Source organism: Thermobia domestica, chromosome 12 (assembly GCF_964235325.1).
Source record: "Thermobia domestica chromosome 12, izTheDome1.hap1.1, whole genome shotgun sequence".
NCBI classification, from domain to species: Eukaryota; Metazoa; Arthropoda; class Insecta; order Zygentoma; family Lepismatidae; genus Thermobia; species Thermobia domestica.
This window is the reverse complement of record NC_137465.1, coordinates 9,210,944-9,229,775: the sequence shown is the minus strand read 5'-3', so window position 1 is coordinate 9,229,775 and position 18,832 is coordinate 9,210,944. Positions and strand designations below refer to the sequence as shown.

The 18,832-nt window shown below is 35.9% G+C and overlaps 1 protein-coding gene across 2 annotated transcripts in view; it reads right to left on the bottom strand.

Annotated features, from left to right (window-relative positions):
- LOC145666320 (DNA-dependent protein kinase catalytic subunit-like) overlaps nt 1-18,832 on the bottom strand; it is a 289,438-nt gene that overhangs the window by 137,326 nt on the left and 133,280 nt on the right. For both annotated transcript variants that reach the window (XM_081733421.1, XM_081733422.1), the window contains 4 exons: nt 17,414-17,565; nt 14,635-14,802; nt 10,437-10,523; nt 9,255-9,410 (listed from right to left, as the gene is read on the bottom strand). In XM_081733421.1, coding sequence (XP_081589547.1) covers nt 9,255-9,410; nt 10,437-10,523; nt 14,635-14,802; nt 17,414-17,565 — 563 coding nt within the window. The remainder of the gene's footprint in view (nt 1-9,254; nt 9,411-10,436; nt 10,524-14,634; nt 14,803-17,413; nt 17,566-18,832) is intronic.

Genomic DNA, 18,832 nt, shown 5'->3' with positions numbered 1-18,832 from the left:
GAGCCGGATACTCGAGAGTCTACTGTATTACATCACATCTACAGCAAGAATTAAAAGCAAAATATTCTTATGTTTCAAGAATAATGCAATTAAATATATATATATATTAGTATATGTTGCAATAAGCTTTTTCAGTTTGTAGGAAATACATAACACGCAATTCAAATTGTTCCCTCTTACGATACAAACATTGAACAAAATTTTGTTTTTATTGAAATAAAGAACTTCTTGCTCCTTTACCAAATACAGATTTTAACTAACTTTTTGTTGTACGTATTTTTGCAACCTAAATTTTAGCTGTCTGGTGCCAACTTAAGGATTCGAACAATATGCCTAAAACTGCTTTATTAACAGTTTTACTTATTTTGGCATATTTTATTCCTTACGAAGCCATCCTAAATTCGGAAGTTCTGTGCGAGAAATACATCGTAATTTAGAGGAAGTTGAAGTATCAAGAAATTTTCCTGAGTAAAAAAGATGTCAATCTAATGATTTAATTAAGCAACTACATGTATTTGAAACGCATGATCATCAATAAAGGGCCGGTGGCATAAACGGGTTAAGAAAATTCCGCGGGTTAAAGGTGATGGAGTCTCATCCAGGTTATGTTGAAAGTGTTAGTGGAAAGTGGAAGAACCCGAGTAAACCCAGAAAACAATATTGTCACCCACATACAGGTATTTCCATGTCCTGGAACCATACTTACGATCCTTTCAACTAGACAAATTACTGAATCAAATCATGTAACTCATCTCGTGGCTTCAGAACTATCTAAATTTGGCTGCCTCTAAGAGCACAACATTAATAGCTATTATGAAAATTTTTAAGGAAACATACAATGTTTTGTACATGGAACTGCCTGTAAAAGCCTGTCAGATTTTGACAGGCATTATACAGGCGCCTGTTTCAGCGAAAACACATGTAAAGAAAATTATTAGAGGCACATTGTCTTCAGGTGATACGCATGTCGAAAAAGTATTAAACTTCTGTTGGAAATTTTGTACAGAAACACGCGTTGTACAGAGCCTGTATATTAAACTAAAAACATGCAATGTACACGTAGTCACTCGCATGCAAGTAAATGGAGGGAATATGTGCATGTAAAGTACTTTGAATGGATTGTTGATAACATTCGCATTACATGTAAATACCATGTATTAGCGTATAGCATGGAAATCTCATGATGTAGAATATGTTATTTTACATTTATCATTTTCGTTTACATGCGAAGTGTGTAACTCCCCTTACGTGCAGTGTGCAGGCAATGTACAGGTGAACGGAAACATGCAATGATCATGATTGCCAATAAATGGATTAAACATACGTGAGGTGAACAAGGTGGATTGGAGCTGAACATTCCCGTTATAGGCATAGGAGACATGCAATATTCAAGCACAAGTCTCCAATTCGACATTCGCTATGCAAGGTCCTGACATGTATAATACATGGGATTATAACTCAATACATTGCCTGTATTATCTCCGTGTACATGCGAAGTGTAAACCCACCTATATGCATATGTACAAGCAAACGAAAAATGCAATGATCATGATTGCCAATAAATGGGTTAAACAGGTGCATGCAATGAACAAGGTTGATTGGAGTGAATCATTAATGTTACAGGTGTAGGAAACATGTAATATACAGGCACCAAGTCTCCAGTTTGTCATGCACATATGCAAGGTCCTGACAAGTATAGCACCCACTAATTCGCTACCCCCTGTACTTCACATGTATTTAACATATCAATTACATTTTTATCAAATGAAAAGCAGCTGTCGTCAGATCCTCATGAGGTAATGTATATGTTAACTACATGGAATATGCCGGCTACGTACATGTCTTTCTACTGTCTACATGTTGTTTACACGCTTTTTTCACGTTGCAAGGTTGCGACACTATCAACATGAAAACTACCTGTTTCTGTGAAATGAACATGCAATGATCGTGAAAAATAATCTGTACCTGTCTCATGCGTTTAAAAGTGTTCCATTTTCAGGCGCATGTACAGGTGCCTGTAAAAATATGCCTGTTTATGCATGTTTTACAGGCGCCTGTAAACCACCTGCATTTTCTGTCTGGGAAATACAGCTGCTTCAAAAGTCTTCACAAACAGAAAACTCTACATATGAGTCCTACTTTGTTAGGACTAGAGAGCCGGAATTAAATTTCGACCAGGGATTACTACATAAAAGTTGCAACTTATTATTTATCAAGTTAAGAACCATCATAAATATATAATTTAATAATAATAATCATCATCGTAAATATTATGTCATTATTTTCACGTTACTAAATATACATTATTGACAAACGGTTTAATGAAAGTAAGTTAAAAAGGGTATGCAAATTTTACATACTATAGGGTGGCCACAAAGTCCCGTTACCCCTTTGATAAATGCTAATTTCCATTGTTTCAGATTATGTTAACGATGGCCACTATCCCTTTACTACTTGCCTGACCACCACGAAGCCTAGACCTCACCACCTGTGATATAATGCGCTATGGGAGTTCATAAAGAGCATCGTAGCACAAAACCGTTACGATACCACTGCCGAACTGACAGAAGCTGTAACACAAGTTTTTACTCAAGATACACCTGCAATGCTCCGCAAAATATCGCACAGAACCTGGCGGCGTATTATCATTTGTCATGAGAATGACGGTCTACAGACTGGTCCTTTGGACACTTAATGTTTCCTATCTCAATAAAACTTCTCGAAAACATTGTTGTTCATGTCATTCAGTTGTTTCCATGTAGTTATTTACGTATGTCTAGTGGTTTATGTTACTAATTTTCAGGGATAACAGCACTCTGGTGGCGTATTATCATTTGTCATGAGAATAACGGTCGACAGACTGATCCTTTGGATACTTTATATTTCCTAACTCAATAAAACTTCTCGAAAGCATTGTTGTTCATGTCATTCAGTTGTTTCCATGTAGTTATTTACGTATGTCTAGTGGTTTATGTTACTAATTTTCAGGGATAACAGCACTCTGGTGGCGTATTATCATTTGTCATGAGAATAACGGTCGACAGACTGATCCTTTGGATACTTTATATTTCCTAACTCAATAAAACTTCTCGAAAACATTGTTGTTCATGTCATTCAGTTGTTTCCATGTAGTTATTTACGTATGTCTAGTGGTTTATGTTACTAATTTTCAGGGATAACAGCACTCTGGTGGCGTATTATCCTTTGTCATGAGAATGACGGTCTACAGACTGGTCCTTTGGACACTTAATGTTTCCTATCTCAATAAAACTTCTCGAAAGCATTGTTGTTCATGTCATTCAGTTCTTTCCTTGTAGTTATTTACATATGTTTAGTGGTTTATGTTATTATTTTTAATGGTAACAGCACTCTGGTGGCGTATTATCCTTTGTCATGAGTATGGCAGTTGACAGACTGATCCTTTGGATACTTACTGTTTCCTATCTCAATAAAACTTCTCGAAAGCATTGTTATTCATGTCATTCAGTTCTTTCCATGTAGTTATTTACGTACGTTTAGTGGTTTATGTTACTTATTTTAAGGGGTAAAGGGACTTTGTGGCCACCCTGTACAACATAAGATTTTTTTCAACGATTTTTCATAAGTGCAAGCAATGGATTAACTATAGAGACTGGCTACTATGAATTACAATGGCGAGTGTGTAAATTGCCACTTTTCTTGACTAGTCTATAAATCTATTTTTTAATACAGTAAAACCTGTCTTCAACGGATCCTTTATTAAACGGAAAACTATCTTAAACGGAAATATTTCACGGTCCCATGAATTTTGGAGTAAAAAACGTGTAAAAGTCCCTTCATTAAGCGGAAACTGTGTTATGCGGACAACGGAAAGCAAAATAAACCTTGAAAATTTTGAGTTCCGGACTACAGCGTTTAGAATTTTTTTGGCATGCTGTGAGAGGGCAAACACATGCATTACAGTGTCTGTGATAAATTCTTTGTTCCTTTGGTAAATCTCTGGACAGTATTGACCTTCCCCAACCATTACGCATATTCACTCTCGCCCCCCTTCCCACACACACAATTTTCGGCTAGTCCCACGGAGCATGTTAGCTGACAAATCTTCTTGTAGGCGTACTTCTGTTCCCTTGTGTAACGAAACAAAGTTCTGGGAAATAAAGAAATTGAAGCAATAAAGCAGGAATCATTATCTCTATCACGTGTTGTGAAGACAAGTAGTGAAAGGTTCAGAGGATCTTCAGAATTCAAGACAAAATTTTCCTGTTCTGAAGCATACCGCGCGAAGATTTTGAACGAAATGCATCTTGACCTGAAGCAAAAAATTCATGTGCAGAACATTTCAGAGAACTATGTCATTGTTTCTCATTTGCGCTTTCTGATCCTCCTGTTTTCTGGGTCCCTATTTTACTGTCCCTTGCTCTCAGCAGGGATGGTTCTGAAATCGCAATACCAAATTGAAGGAAACAAAAAGTTCCTTGACAAACGTTTGCAAGCAATACTCAGAAGTGTACAATAATTTCCTGTTCATTGTTGTCCTTGACCTTCGCAAGTCTGTTTTCTGTCTTGTCAATCACCTAGTAATCAAACTTTTATCAATATACCTGGTGTAAACTTACATTTTTGCATTAGTTCAGGAGCAGTCATTATGACTTGTAAAACACGGGTTGTGCTTGATCTTAACAACCAGGGTAAATGTCATTCATGCAAGTAAACGAGATAAATTGAATGTAAAGTAAATCATGAAGATGTTCAACGTCGGTGAAACTCAGGTGCACGAGATTCTAAAGAAAAAATGGTAAATTTGAAGTGATGGGAAAACTGCAGTAGTGAAAAATAAATAAATAAATAAATAAATAAATAAATAGAGAACTTAAGAAAACTGAAAACCAGGACATTAATGAAATAGTGTAGGAGTGGTTTGTTAGTGTCAGACCCAAAAATCAGCATATATTACAAAAATACGCTAAAACGGTAGCTAAAATACGGGTAAAACTGAATTCAAAGCATCTAATCGATGGTTAGAAAGTTTCCGAAAAGACATCAGATAGTTTTTAATGAATTTTGTGCTGAATTGTATGATGTAAATAGTGAAACATTTGATGAATGGGTTGCTAAACTACCTCTCATAACCGAATGACATGAAATTGAATTGCATTTTTTAAAAGGAAACGTCTACATCCATTAAGCGGAAACTTGACTTTAACGGAACATTTTGCGAGTGCCGCTCGATTCCGCTAAAGACAGCGTTCACTGTATATATACAGGGTGTTTCAGATAAAACGTCCAGTGCTTATAAATCCGAAATGGCTGAGAATAAAAAGATGAAACAAAAACTGAGATAGGAAAATGTCATAGGGCGCATGACATGGTGTTGTCGTGGTGACCCACAGGGCCCTTCTTCAAGGGGGCCCAGGGGGCCAACTCAAATTTTCAAATGGGAACATGTATTGAATCATACCTCATTCAATAGTCCTTGAAATACGAAACAATTTTTGTAGGAAACAATTTTCGATTTGGGGCACCGTTTTCAAAATGGCCGCAAAAAGTCCTGTATCAGTTTGAAGTTGGCACCTAGGCCCCCTTCACTGAGTTTCCTGAGGGTCACCACAACAACAACACTTGATATGCTTTATTATCGTTTCTATCTCGGTTTTTGTTTCATCTCTCTATTATCAGCCGTTTCTGATTTAGACCTATAAGCACTGGACGTTTTATCTGATACAGAACCCACTTTTTGCGGCCATTTTGAAAACGGTGGCCCAAATCGAAAATGGTTTGCTACAAAAGTTGTTTCGTTTTTTAAGTACTATTGAATGAAGTATGATTCAATACGTGTTCCCATTTGAAAATTTGAAGTTGGCCCCTGGGCCCCCTTGATTGAGGGCCCTGTGGGTCACCACAACAACACCATGTGATGTGCCCTATGACATTTTCCTATCTCAGTTTTTGTTTCATCTTTTTATTCTCAGCCATTTCGGATTTATAAGCACTGGATATTTTATCTGATATAGAACCCACCTTTTGCGGCCATTTAAAAACGGTGGCCCAAATCGAAAATTGTTTCCTACAAAAGTTGTTTCGTTTTTCAAGTACTATTGAATGAGGTATGATTCAATACGTGTTCCTATTTGAAAATTAGAAGTTGGCCCCTGGGCCCCCTTGAAGGAGGGTCCTGGGAGTCACTACAACAACACCATGTGATGCACCCTATGACATTTTCCTATCTCAGTTTTTGTTTCATCTTTTTATTCTCAGCCGTTTCGGATTTATAAGCACTGGACGTTTTATCTGAAACACCCTGTATAGCTGATCGTTTAAGTTAAAGCTATTCTCATAATGTCAATTATAATGAGCGATATATATATATATATATATATATATATATATATATTAGACTGCCATAAATAACCATACACCACTAAGAACTTATTCATCTTGCACTCATAAGGAGTTCGTATGCCGTACACTCATACGGACTTTCCATAAGGTTGCAGCAGACGTCGGCACGTATTGTTCTCCATTCATCCTGCAAAATGACAAACAATGAGGTTGTGGTTTAGGAGGTTGTAGTCGAGATGTTCCAACTAATCCCAAAAGTGTTAAATAGGACAGTCGAGTACTTGCACCTTCATTTCAAATTGCATTGTAATGGGTGCGTTTTACGGATGCTGGCACTGGTATGTTTAAACACAAACGGCCCACCCACGAATTGCCGAAGGACAGGTAGCTTAGAATTGTCTAGGATTCCTTGATAGACATTGGCATTCATTGTTCCAGGACAAAACCAGGGGTTCTAATCCAAACCATGAGAAACAAACCCACACCATGATTCCCCCATCGCCAAATTTCACAATATAAACAATGTACTCCGGTAAGTAGCGCTCAACTGACATGCACCATGTCCACACATGTTTGTTGGATTCCCACAATATTCCTAACTTTACACTATGCTCTTCCACTGTTCACTCGCGCCATGTTCTACACCGCTGTAATCGGTGGGATTTGTTCACTTGTATGATTCTTGGCTTATAGCAACAACTCATCTGCTGAACATAGCTCTAACACATGTACTATCATCATATCCAGATGTCGACCAAAACTTTGTGGCTACAGTATCCAACGACGTTTGCTGCTGTATTTTCATTACTCATGTGAGTCATAACCAGTCAACATGGGACAACTTTCGCGGCTTTCCTGGTCGGAGTTACGGTTTTATCACTGTTTCTCATTCTCATTTTCTCTCAGTCAAGAGAACACATCATGCGGAACGCGACGGCACGGTTGCTCACCATTCCAAAAACTGCATTCCAGAAGTGTTTCGGATCTCCAAATCAATAAATGTATTTCTGCCAACCAAAGGTCCGATACTTTTTGCTCACACTTCGTATACAGGGTGTTTCAAAACAACACCGACAACGTTTGGGAGGTGATTCCTGATACCAAGACAAGACAAAAAGTATAGACCAACCTTGGTGCACAAATGCTTTCTTACGGAGTTATAGCCTGCCGAAAATGTGAAAAAATCAACTTTAAAGGTTCATAGCTGCAAAAATATGGGATCTACCGTAGTCGGGTCAAGACTTTACTTAGAAACTAGTTCGTGCCCTATCCAAATATTCAAGTTTCCCAATTCTGTGGTACTTCCGCAACAATTTTTATAGAGGTAGTTGTTGAGAACTTCAAAATATATGCCCGTAGCCAAACTCCATCTATAAAAATTGTTGCATGAGTACCTTAGGATTCTGAAACCTGTATTTTTGGATAGCGCACATATTAGTTTCTAAGTGAAGTTTTGACCGATTACGGTAGGTCTCATAGTTTTGGACCTATGGTCCTTTACAGTTCATTTTTTCATATTTTCGGCAGGCACTCCGAAAGAAAGCACTTGTGCACCCAGGTTGGTCTATATTTTTTGTCTTATCTTGGTATCAGGAATCACTCACACGTTGCCAGTGTTGTTTTGAAACACCCTGTATATACAGTATATACAGTAAAAACTGTCAACTTGGCCACCTCTCTAAGTTGGCCACCTGCTCATCTTGGCCTGGTTCGTCTTGAACCTGCATTTTCCCGTAAGACATTCCTTACTTATTACTCTGTAAGTTGGCCACCTGTCTATCTTGGAAGTTGGCTGCATTGAAGCAATGTTTATCCTATGATGATAATGATAAATTTACCTGCGTATCTTGGCCACGCGAATACGTTTTGTTATTTTTCTTAACTCTTTCGTATTCCCGTATGAGAGCCAAATGTTCTGTATTTGTTACTGAAGACAGAGAAAGGTCAACGTTTTGGCCAGAATACTACCAGAATACTACCCTGACAAAGGGGTGGTGAAGGAAAGTGCGAATAAAAAAAGCACGTACAGGAATTCAGGAAATGGTTGTACGTATTTGTTTACCCTGTCTGTTTTGGTAAAGCCATTAGCTATATCGGCTCCTTTCATCAGTGAGGAGCTTTAGTAATTCCGAAAAATTCTAAAGCTAACCATCTCAATTGTCATTTATTGGCACTTGACTGCTTGTCGAAGGGTAGCGGAGATTTTGAGATATGAATTCCCTTAAGATTTCCTCAAAACGTCTTTCGCTCCAAGGGAAACACTTGGAGCTCATTAAGAAGAAGTAGTTACTACAAAATTAGAATGTTCATATGTGCAAAAAAGAATAAAAGACATAGTCTAGAATGAACCACAATGAATAAATATGTTACTAATAACTGATTTGCTACTTTTCGAAAGGTATTACACAAAATATTTGTCACTGCCGAAAAAATCGTATACACTGCATATAAATTATTGAATTTATAATTTTGCTTTTCATGTTTTTAATCTGAATAACTCAGTTTGCTACAATACCAATTTCAAAACTGCGTACATATGTTTCGATTTTATAGTTGTTTGTGTGATTGTGTTTTCCATCCGAATAATTCTGTGTACCAGACTAGTTTTTAGGAAGAAAAAGGTACATAAATTAAATATACTGTAGTATTTTTTCTAGTACTGTATATTGTTATGATTACTCAATATACATTATTTAAAAGTAGATGTCGTGGTATTGCTTATTGAAATTTTACAATCAAATAATACTAGAAATTCTATTCTAAAAATACACCAATCACACTTATTTTCTGTAAGTTGGCCACTTTTCAATGGAACGGATGGTGGCCAACATAGACAGGTTTCACTATATATATATATATTTGTAAAAATTTCTTTTATAATCTTTATATATCTTTACGAAGTAATACTTAAGAAACAGTAATATTAAACAAACCTGTCAGCAGGAAAATTATAGTACTTTTGTATGTTGCGTAAACAATACAGTAACTGAAGTCGAACTTCTTTGTGTTTCTTTAGTGTCTTTATCACATTTTCATAAAATTCTTTATCTTCATTCTCCAGATCTCCCACTCCATCTTTATCGAGTAGGCTGAAAAGTATGAACACAAATTAATTACTCTGATAACACATCCTTCCGTATAGTAATGTCAAGTCAGTAATACTAATATAGACTGAAATGAAATCTTTTTAAGTTTTACGTCACACAGTTATCCCGGTTAGGCTAAAAACGGTGATGATGAGTAATGAATGAAATGGTGGAATGAAGAAAGTGGGAGGAAACGGGAGAACCCCGAGGAAACCCACGCACACGGTATTTGTCCACCACAAAGTTCACCTGGCGGGGGCTGGGATCGAATCCGGGACCCCAAGCACCAGAGGTGAACGCTCTACCACTGAGCCACCGCGGCCCCTTGGAATGAAGAAAGTGAGAGGAAACGGGAGAACCCGAGAAAACACACGCACACGTTGTCTGTCCACCACAAAGCTCACTTGGCGTGGACTGGATCGAACCAAGAATCCCATGCATCATAGGTGAACACTCTACCACTGAGCCACCGTGGCTCCTAATACAGGCTGATTCGAAAAGTAAAAATAATATATATATTTTAAAAGTTGTCTCCTCAATTTTTCATACTCAAGTAATAATAATAATAATAATAATAATAAAAAGATTGATTTTAATTTATTGTTGGAAAGAAGTTTTCCAGTGTTTTGATAAGTCGTAATGAGATTGTATTGTCTTTGTATCTGACGTTCTTTTCCTTTTTAAAGTATAAAGGACTACAATACGAGTATGTCTTTTTTTTTTTTCGAAAATGCTTTTATACTAAAACCATTACACTATACTGAAGCCAATACGGTAGTTACATGAGCATTGAACCACCTCAGAACTTAAACCGGGTGCAGCTGGCGCATTTATTTATTTATTTATTTACAGACAGACAAAGAGAGAGACAGAAAAAAAGACTCCCAGGGAAGTTATTTATAAGATCACGCCAAAAGCTTCACTGTTACACTAAAGTTAACAATGACACTTCTCCATCAATGAGGATATCAAATACATATTACTTGAAGAAGAAGAAAAGAACAACAGAAAATGTAAGGGCATACTTACTTAAGAACCATGCCAATAACTTCAGCAGCAGGTTCAAACACGTCATTGTCTTTGCTATCCAAACATTTCACAAGTGCGTTAAGAAAACTGTAAAATATAAAAGTCAATTAACGTCAACACAAATATACTATATAAACACAGGCGAAATTTGAAATACAGTAAAGCCTGATAAGCTAGTCACCTACGTTGGCTGCTGATAATTACCAAAAGAATCACAAAATTTACGATGATCATGGTGATACGTTCGGTAGTTCAAATATTCATGAAACTGGAAATCAACGAATATATACCTAAAGCCTGTGAACTACGATACAGTACTATGGTTACTGTATTATTACACTGTGAGTTGCTACTTATAAATTTGAATCTTGACAACTTTCTAAACAGAGTTACAGTCAGAGCCGGATTTAGTTTTGATAGGGCTCTAAGCTATCGAAAGTAATGAGGCCCTTCATCTGCCCAGCTATCCTTTGTCAATGACGAATTGTCGCTGTTTTGCACGTTATATGGTGATTTATGAACCTAACAGGTATCTAGTGATATTTCAGGGAGCAGGCTAGCACACGAGAGGCTCATTACTTACATCGTATGAAGCTACATAACACAAAACTGCAACACAGCAGTTTATGTCTGTTCCCACCTTACTAAATATGGTCAACCTTTACTAAGTCAGAACTTGACAACTCCCAGGAGTGTTTTGTAATATATATATATATATATGTTTCATTTTATTTCCTTGGCTGATCATATTGTTTATGAAGAATAATGTTAGTATTTTATGTTGTTAAGATATATAGTCTTCAATCTATAACTTTATTGCTCGTTTAATAATTTATTGTTATGTAGCGTACTAATTCAAGGCAGAAATTTTTAAGCATGATTGTTTTTATACTTGTAAATTGTATTTTTAGTAAAGAATTGACTTAAAAGTTTGTATTAAGAAAATACGAACTGAAATCTTTAAGAAGATTTGATAAATTCGAATTTTAATTAGACTAATCATTCAAATTAGTAACTTGTAGCTGTATAATTTAGTGAACGATAAATACTGTATTGTTTAGTATTTGTATGAGAGAAATAATGGTTCAGTAATAAACTAGTCCTAACTCCAAATAGTTGCCTGAAGTCTCGTTTAATCTAATATCAAATTATACAGTTTAAGCAATTGGATCTAGTATTACTATAAATTATAGTAACTGAACCAGATCGATCGTCAGATCCCTTTAATATTCACAACAGTCATGAAACGTTTCTCAAAGAAGGACCAGTAATTGAAGTGATAACGTAAATAAGCTCTGTTTACAACAGTTATGCTATACGGCTTCGGGAAGTTGCGAATGAATATATACACACATATATTAATAATGCGATCGTAATCACATTATTGTAATTATAGAAAAATTCATAAGAGGGAATGATGTTTTAACGCTGTATTAATGTCGTTAGGCTTGAATTGACTGTAATGTGTATTTGAGCCTGTTAGTAGCCTGAACACTGATGTACTGTAAATCCTGCTAGTATGTTCCATAGATATAGCAAAGACGCTGCGAGATCTTACCGTTGAAAATAAAGTTGTGGTTTAATGATGATGAGACTTAAGCACATTTTGTGGTATATTATCTGGTACTTTCTGATATTACTGCGATTGTTGATTAAGTATTCATCTATGTACATGGTGGGAATCTTCATATGTACTACGATCCTGAGTACGGAGTTCGAAAGTTCGAAATACACGTTCACGAAATAGTATGAGTATTTCACGCAGGTCCAGCGTTGCCAGTATGAAGGTTTCTTTCTTTCTTTCTTTCTTTTTCTTTTTTTTAACATAAAATTGTACATGAGTCTAAATACCCAAAGACATTAAATTAAAAAAGAAAGTGACATGAAACGCACAGTGCAACAGGATAACATTATAAAACATTGTTGCTGTATGTGGGTTTCATTTCATTTGTTTTTTATTTTATATTTTCGAAATATACATTCAGTTTTTCCCTTTCATTTTTTGAGAGGCCTAAAAAAGAATGTGGGCCTAAGCTATACCTTGTTTAGCTTATACGTAAATCCGCAATAGTTACAACTTATAGGTATTGTAACCAGGGAAAATGTAAAATTTACTAAAACTTGTTAGGTTTGCCAATAAGATGTAACGGGTTAACATAGGTGTTGTTCATTGCTCTGTAAATCTCTTTTCTTATTAGTCAACACATTTTCTCTTTCTTATTAGGTATTATTAATATTCGCAACAATCTGGCAATTTTAGAAACAGCATAGGGAAAAACAAACACACTTTGTTTATATAAAAATTCAAAAGGAAGGTAGTGTAATAATTAGGGCCCGGAAGTTGAGGAAAAATTCTCTTTTTTACGAGTGGCCAAAGACAAGGCTTAAGGTATTATATGTTCACTTTGGGTCATTGTAGGCTAGAAAATGGTGGATTTTGTCCTTTTTTTGCCTTTTTCGGCATTTTGTTGTTTATTGGTCTTTTTAAAAGCCTTTTGTAGATCTTAACGTCTTTTTTTGCACTTCATCTTTTGACAATAAATTTACTGGCCATTAATTCGAATCACCACCACCTCTTAAACATCTTTTCTTTAGTACAGAAAATTCAAAGGATAAGACATTCTTCAACGACTGCACTGATAAGACCAGATCTGCAACAATCACAAGTCTGATAAAGAGGCGTAACAATGTCCTCCAGCAAGCGGGGGAAAGTGAAGGTGGAAAAGTTTTCTTATTTTATTTTGTACTTCAGTTTGTGGAAGAACAGACCGTTGACCTACCAGAAGCTTGTATTTCTTGCATTATATTCATTAAATATATAATTCTAATTAAATTGAGTCTTATTTTTACGTCCTTTTTTCTAGTTTGTAGGTCTTTTTTTATATATATATAGATATTTTTATGTCTTTTTATAGGTCCTTTTTATTAAATTCTTAGGTCTTCAACTTCCGATCCCTAGTAATAATTAATCACAATTTGTGCATCGCGGCATGTCGGACGTGTACATTGTTTTACGGCAGCACATATATAAGCGATTACCGAAAGTCAGATGATAAAATTATTTTCTGTAGATTCTTAGAAACTGTACGAACAATATTATGTGTTGTTACCATTTCGTTAACATTATTATGCTTGCCATGAATATGTGCTCAATTTTCAAAATTTAAAGTTTTGTGGAATGTCTGAGACATTACTTCGATCCCCGAGCTGGAACTGAAATCACAGCTATTTATATTAAACTAGCAAAGACCAGACGAAGTGGGCAAAGTCTCACACGAAATTTGAATGCCTCGTATGTGGATCTTAGTGACAATTCCCACCGCTTTTTTTTTTTCTGCTATTCTAAGTGAAACATCTAAAAACGCCAAAACACGTATTCAATTATTTCAAATGAGAAGTCCAAATACCAAATTTCATGTTTCTAACTTTTCCTTAAGGAATTTCGAAATTGTGGACAAATAATTGCAACCCCTACTCCTTTCTTTTTCTTGCTTAATTGTTTTAAATAAAAAATTTAAATACCAAATATTCACTCGTTAGTTCTCGTTTAGCGTTATATAATCACTTTTTTACTCTAACCCTACTAAGGTTAAATAAGGTTCTCAAATTATACAACAAATGTGCAAAATACAGTTGGACACTTACGTAGTTAAAACACATATAGTTTATAGTTACACTACAAATTTAGATCTGTGCCCAATTTACGAAATTATATAAAGTAACTATTTTTCATTGCCAACAAACAGACCATAAAAAACATTAAACTAAACTATAATAAATAATTGTTTAAAATTTAAAATTTCACTTACTCTTTTACCAAGATTTTTCAAGTACAAGCGTGTGCAACTAACAAAGAAAACTATATTACAGAGAAATGGCTTTATATAATATATTCAATGAATTTTTTATTCACTTCTTTTTTACCCTATCTTTTTATTTATTTTCCTTAATGATGGTAAGAATTTACCGAAAAAAATCAATAATAATGTAGGTTTTATGTGGATAAAAGAAAATTATATAGGCACGTTGTACTTAAATTTTGCAGAAATCAAGCAGAATGCTTACAGAAAAACAGAATGGTCGCTAATTTGGTAAGATAATTTAACGTAAAATCTGTATTTAATATTATTCACCTTAAAGCGAATTTAAAGATAGAAGAAGTTGATGGTATCATTAAAATAAATAGCCTAAAACTTACCTTCGTTTGCCTGTTGTACTCCAGGGTAAAAGCTGATTCGCAACAACCACGGCAACAAGCTGGATTCCAATTTCACGATCTCTTGTGTTATCTGTTTGCGCTTTCAGTTTATCAAACAGAAGCTGATGAGGAATATCCACACATGACTTCCATACTTCGATCAATGTCCTAATGCAAACAGAAAATAAAAGATCATGTTCAAAATTAACAGGCTTCCAGACACAGTCAACGAAGCACATTTACACTCTAGTCATTAACAACAGTATGAAAGGCAGTAGAAGGAAGGTGACCACAGCTTATATTTAATGGCACAGCTCACATATTTCATATATATACACTACTGGTCACAAATTTAATATATCCCAAAATTCTATGGTTTCTGAACAATAGAACATTTTAAGATGCAAATGAGAGCGGAGAGAGCATATAATTTTAAGATGCAAACGTGTGTTTGCATATACATTTTTTTTTTTTTTTTAAAGCAAAAGAATGTATAATTAAGAGATACAAGCACATCAGACTCACGAAGCGGATACTTACAAATATCTAAGATCAACATTAACAGTCCAAAACCATACCCACGAGGAAATTAAATGTCGACTGAAAGCAAGGAATTCGTGTTATTATTCAGTTTTAAATCTTTTTTCGTCGCGAATTCTGTCGAGGAATTTGAAGCTTAAAATATATAAAATGATAATCATGCCTGTTGTGCTGTATAGTTGCGAAACATGGTCGCGTACTCTAAGGAAGAACATAAACTAGAAGGACTTGAGTACAAGATCCTGAGACGAATATTCGGATTCAAGAGAAACAGGAATGGGAAATGGCGGCAACTCCATAACCAAGAACTACACATATACCGTTTACCAAATACTGTTAGGGTCAGCAAGTCTAGGAGGCTCAGATGGGCAGATCATGTAGCCAGAATGGAAGAAAGTAGGAACGATTTCAAAGTTTTAACTTTAAGTGCAATCGGAAAACGACCATTAGGAAGACCTAGACCCAGATGGGAGGACAATATTAAGATGGATCTTGCAGAAATAAGAATGCAAAGTAGGAACTGGATCCAGAAGTCCATGAAGAGCTTTTGTGAACGCGGCATTGAACTTTTGAGTTCTACAGACCGTACAGTTAGTTAGTTAGTTAGTTAGCACATCACAATCGTATATTCATTGTGATGCACGGAAGAGTCAAGTCTGATAGTGTGCTAAAAATAGTTAATATGCCATCCAGTATGCTCTACATCGCAAAATTCACAGGTGATGGAACTACTAGCGAAGATATTCACATGCGAATAATATTATCAGAATCATGCAGCTCGATAGTAAGTAGTGCCTTTGTCGAAAGGAGAAATAGTATTATGTGCTTTTGTAATCTTGTGTAGCGAAAAGTATATTCGATAGGACTACTTGCATACCTCCCAGAAATAACTGATTACCACGGCCTGGAACTCTGTTAGCCTGCGGAATAGCTGATTCACCATACATAATGCAGTCATATAAGTTATGAATGGTTTCCAGAGGAATACAGTACCATTCCTCACGCAGCGCAGTACTTAGTTGCGTCAGTGAGGATGGAAGATCTGTTTCGTATTCTGAGCTCCAGAACTAACCGTTGGTGTTCAATAATGTTGAGGTCTAAGAATTGGGCGAACCAGGGGACACGTTGTAGTTCATCTCAATGTTAATAAAACCAAGCCTCAACAGCTTCAGGAATGTGAACTGCACATTGTTATTGTGGAAAATTAAGTCAATGGCTAGAAACATCAGGGCCATATTATGCACATAGTATATGACATGTTTACATGATCACTAAGCAGTCAAGCCATAGCACAAAATTGCAACCCACAGAGCCACCAACAAGTTCCATGGTAGGGATGAGACAGTTCAGAGATTCAGATTTTCTCGGTACCATTTTCTTCGCATTAAAGCGTTTTTGGCTATTTTCAGTGGCTTGGAAATTGCAATCCGAGCGATGTTCGGGTTCTACAACTCGCGTCGGACTGTGATTGTCAAATACTGTTCTAGGTGCTGATCTGAGTTTTGGAGTGACTTTTGCCGCATTCGTTCTACAGTCCTTGATGAAAATCCCGTTCGGTGAGTCTTGTTACTAAGGATCCTTTTCTGTTCACTACTACTATTCTCCCATGTTACTATGCCACGACTTTTACAGGCTGTCATCATCTTGGACACTGTTCCTCTATTCACAGATGTTATTTTGCCATGTTTACTATAGGTCGTCATCACTTTGGACCTGTCCCTCTATTCTCCGATACAATTTTGCTATGCTTTCTATAGATAGTCATCACCTTAGACACTGTTCCTCTATTCTCAGATTATTTTGCCATGCTTTCTATAGGTCTCACCACCTTAGACATTGTAACTCTATTCTCCGATGTTATTTTATCATGCTTTCTACAGGTCGTCACCTTGGACACTTGTTCCTCTCTACATGCCTAACACAGTGGCCAAATTAGATACGCCTGAACTACTTTACCAAATCCCCACAATTTGGCTTCTTGGAAATCAGAGAAGTTTACTATTTTGCATCACCATTGTCTGCCCGCTTCAATACACGGCTCAGTTCTACGTCACCTGATGTACTACCAACGGCGAGCCACTGCACACGCATACTCAGTGTAACCACCTTACTCGTGCTACATATTGCTAACTACATACTTTTCCATTATTTTGTTAATAATCAAACAAAAACATGTAATATCCATTTAGTGTATGTTGCTGCCTAAATATATCGTCCTGCTTAAATATTCAAAACTTACTTGATAATATCCAAGTTATGCCTGAATATTTCTTTCCTCTCATGTTCAGCTTTAGCCATCAAGAAAGCTAAAATCTCAGACGCTAATTCCTTGTCAGCGATCGACGTAGGAGATGGAACAGCAACTTCATGCCATGACAACAACATAGTTATCTGCAAATTAAAAAGCAAAGGCGGTTTTATAATTAAAAAACAAAACAACATTTACAACTGTTTTCTTAAATACATAAATAAGAAAATAAGTGACAATAATTTTCAAGTTTTCTTTGGCATTTCACGTTCCTTACAGCAACAAGGTTCTGTGAGAGCGTGGACTCAATGCCTCAACATCACACCCACAGAACACAAGCATACTAGTTGATCTGCGTAGTGAGGATTCTCAACAACTTTGAATTCTCAAAAGATTATAAATTTAGTCTAATATGGACAGAAAGTGTTTTATTATTGTCACAAGCATTAAAAATAGCTACACAAAATAATATTTTTAGAGAATTTGAAGGCAATTCTAACGCTTAGAATTGATACAACTCTGTTCTTTAAGGAACTCTACGTGTTAAATGGAAATTGTATCATATGAATGTCTTAGTTATAGCAACTGTAGAGTAAAATATTTCAATGGAATTATTTCATATCACTGTAAAGCTTATTCAAGTGATCATAAGCAACAATCGCTTTGCACAATTATTATTCTTGTTGTTTGCTTACCTTCATCTAATAACTGACGCATTGTTTAACGGAAATACTCACAAATATGCACATATCAACGATTGATGTCTTCGAAATTGGAGCAGATAATATTGAAAACTAATGAACACTCAAAACAATTATGCATAGCTACAAATATCGAAGGGAATAAATGAGAATAAAGAGTGAGATATTAGAGCACCGATCTCAAGTGATATAATGTATGGCAGCACAAAGAGCGGGGTGAGTAGCGTAGTGGTCACGCAATGGCATAGTAATCCGGAGACCCGGGTTAGAATCTCGGTTTAGTTGTGTATTTTTTTGACTTTATATAGAACTGAGTTCACATCTGTAGAAAGAGTTGTGACATAAAATCGGATACTTAATCAATTTATTATATATAATGTATCTATATTCTTATTTTACAGCAAATACATACCGAGATCTTCTTTGGCTGGACGCAACTATTTACAAAGTCTTCAAAGACATTAGAAGTTTAATCTGTAACCCGTAACTGCAAAATCAATAGCAGGATGGAAAGATAAAGATTTTATACATGGAGCAGGAGGAGGAGGAACAACACGCATTTCGTAAAACAATTAAGAAGGCAGGTAGAGCCACAAGCTGTCTATTAATTTGGTATGTACAGGACACAGAGGTACAACGACTATGAAGCTTTATAGCATTGCTCATGTTACACAAGAGGGAGACAAAATAAGTATGTTTCGCTGTAACA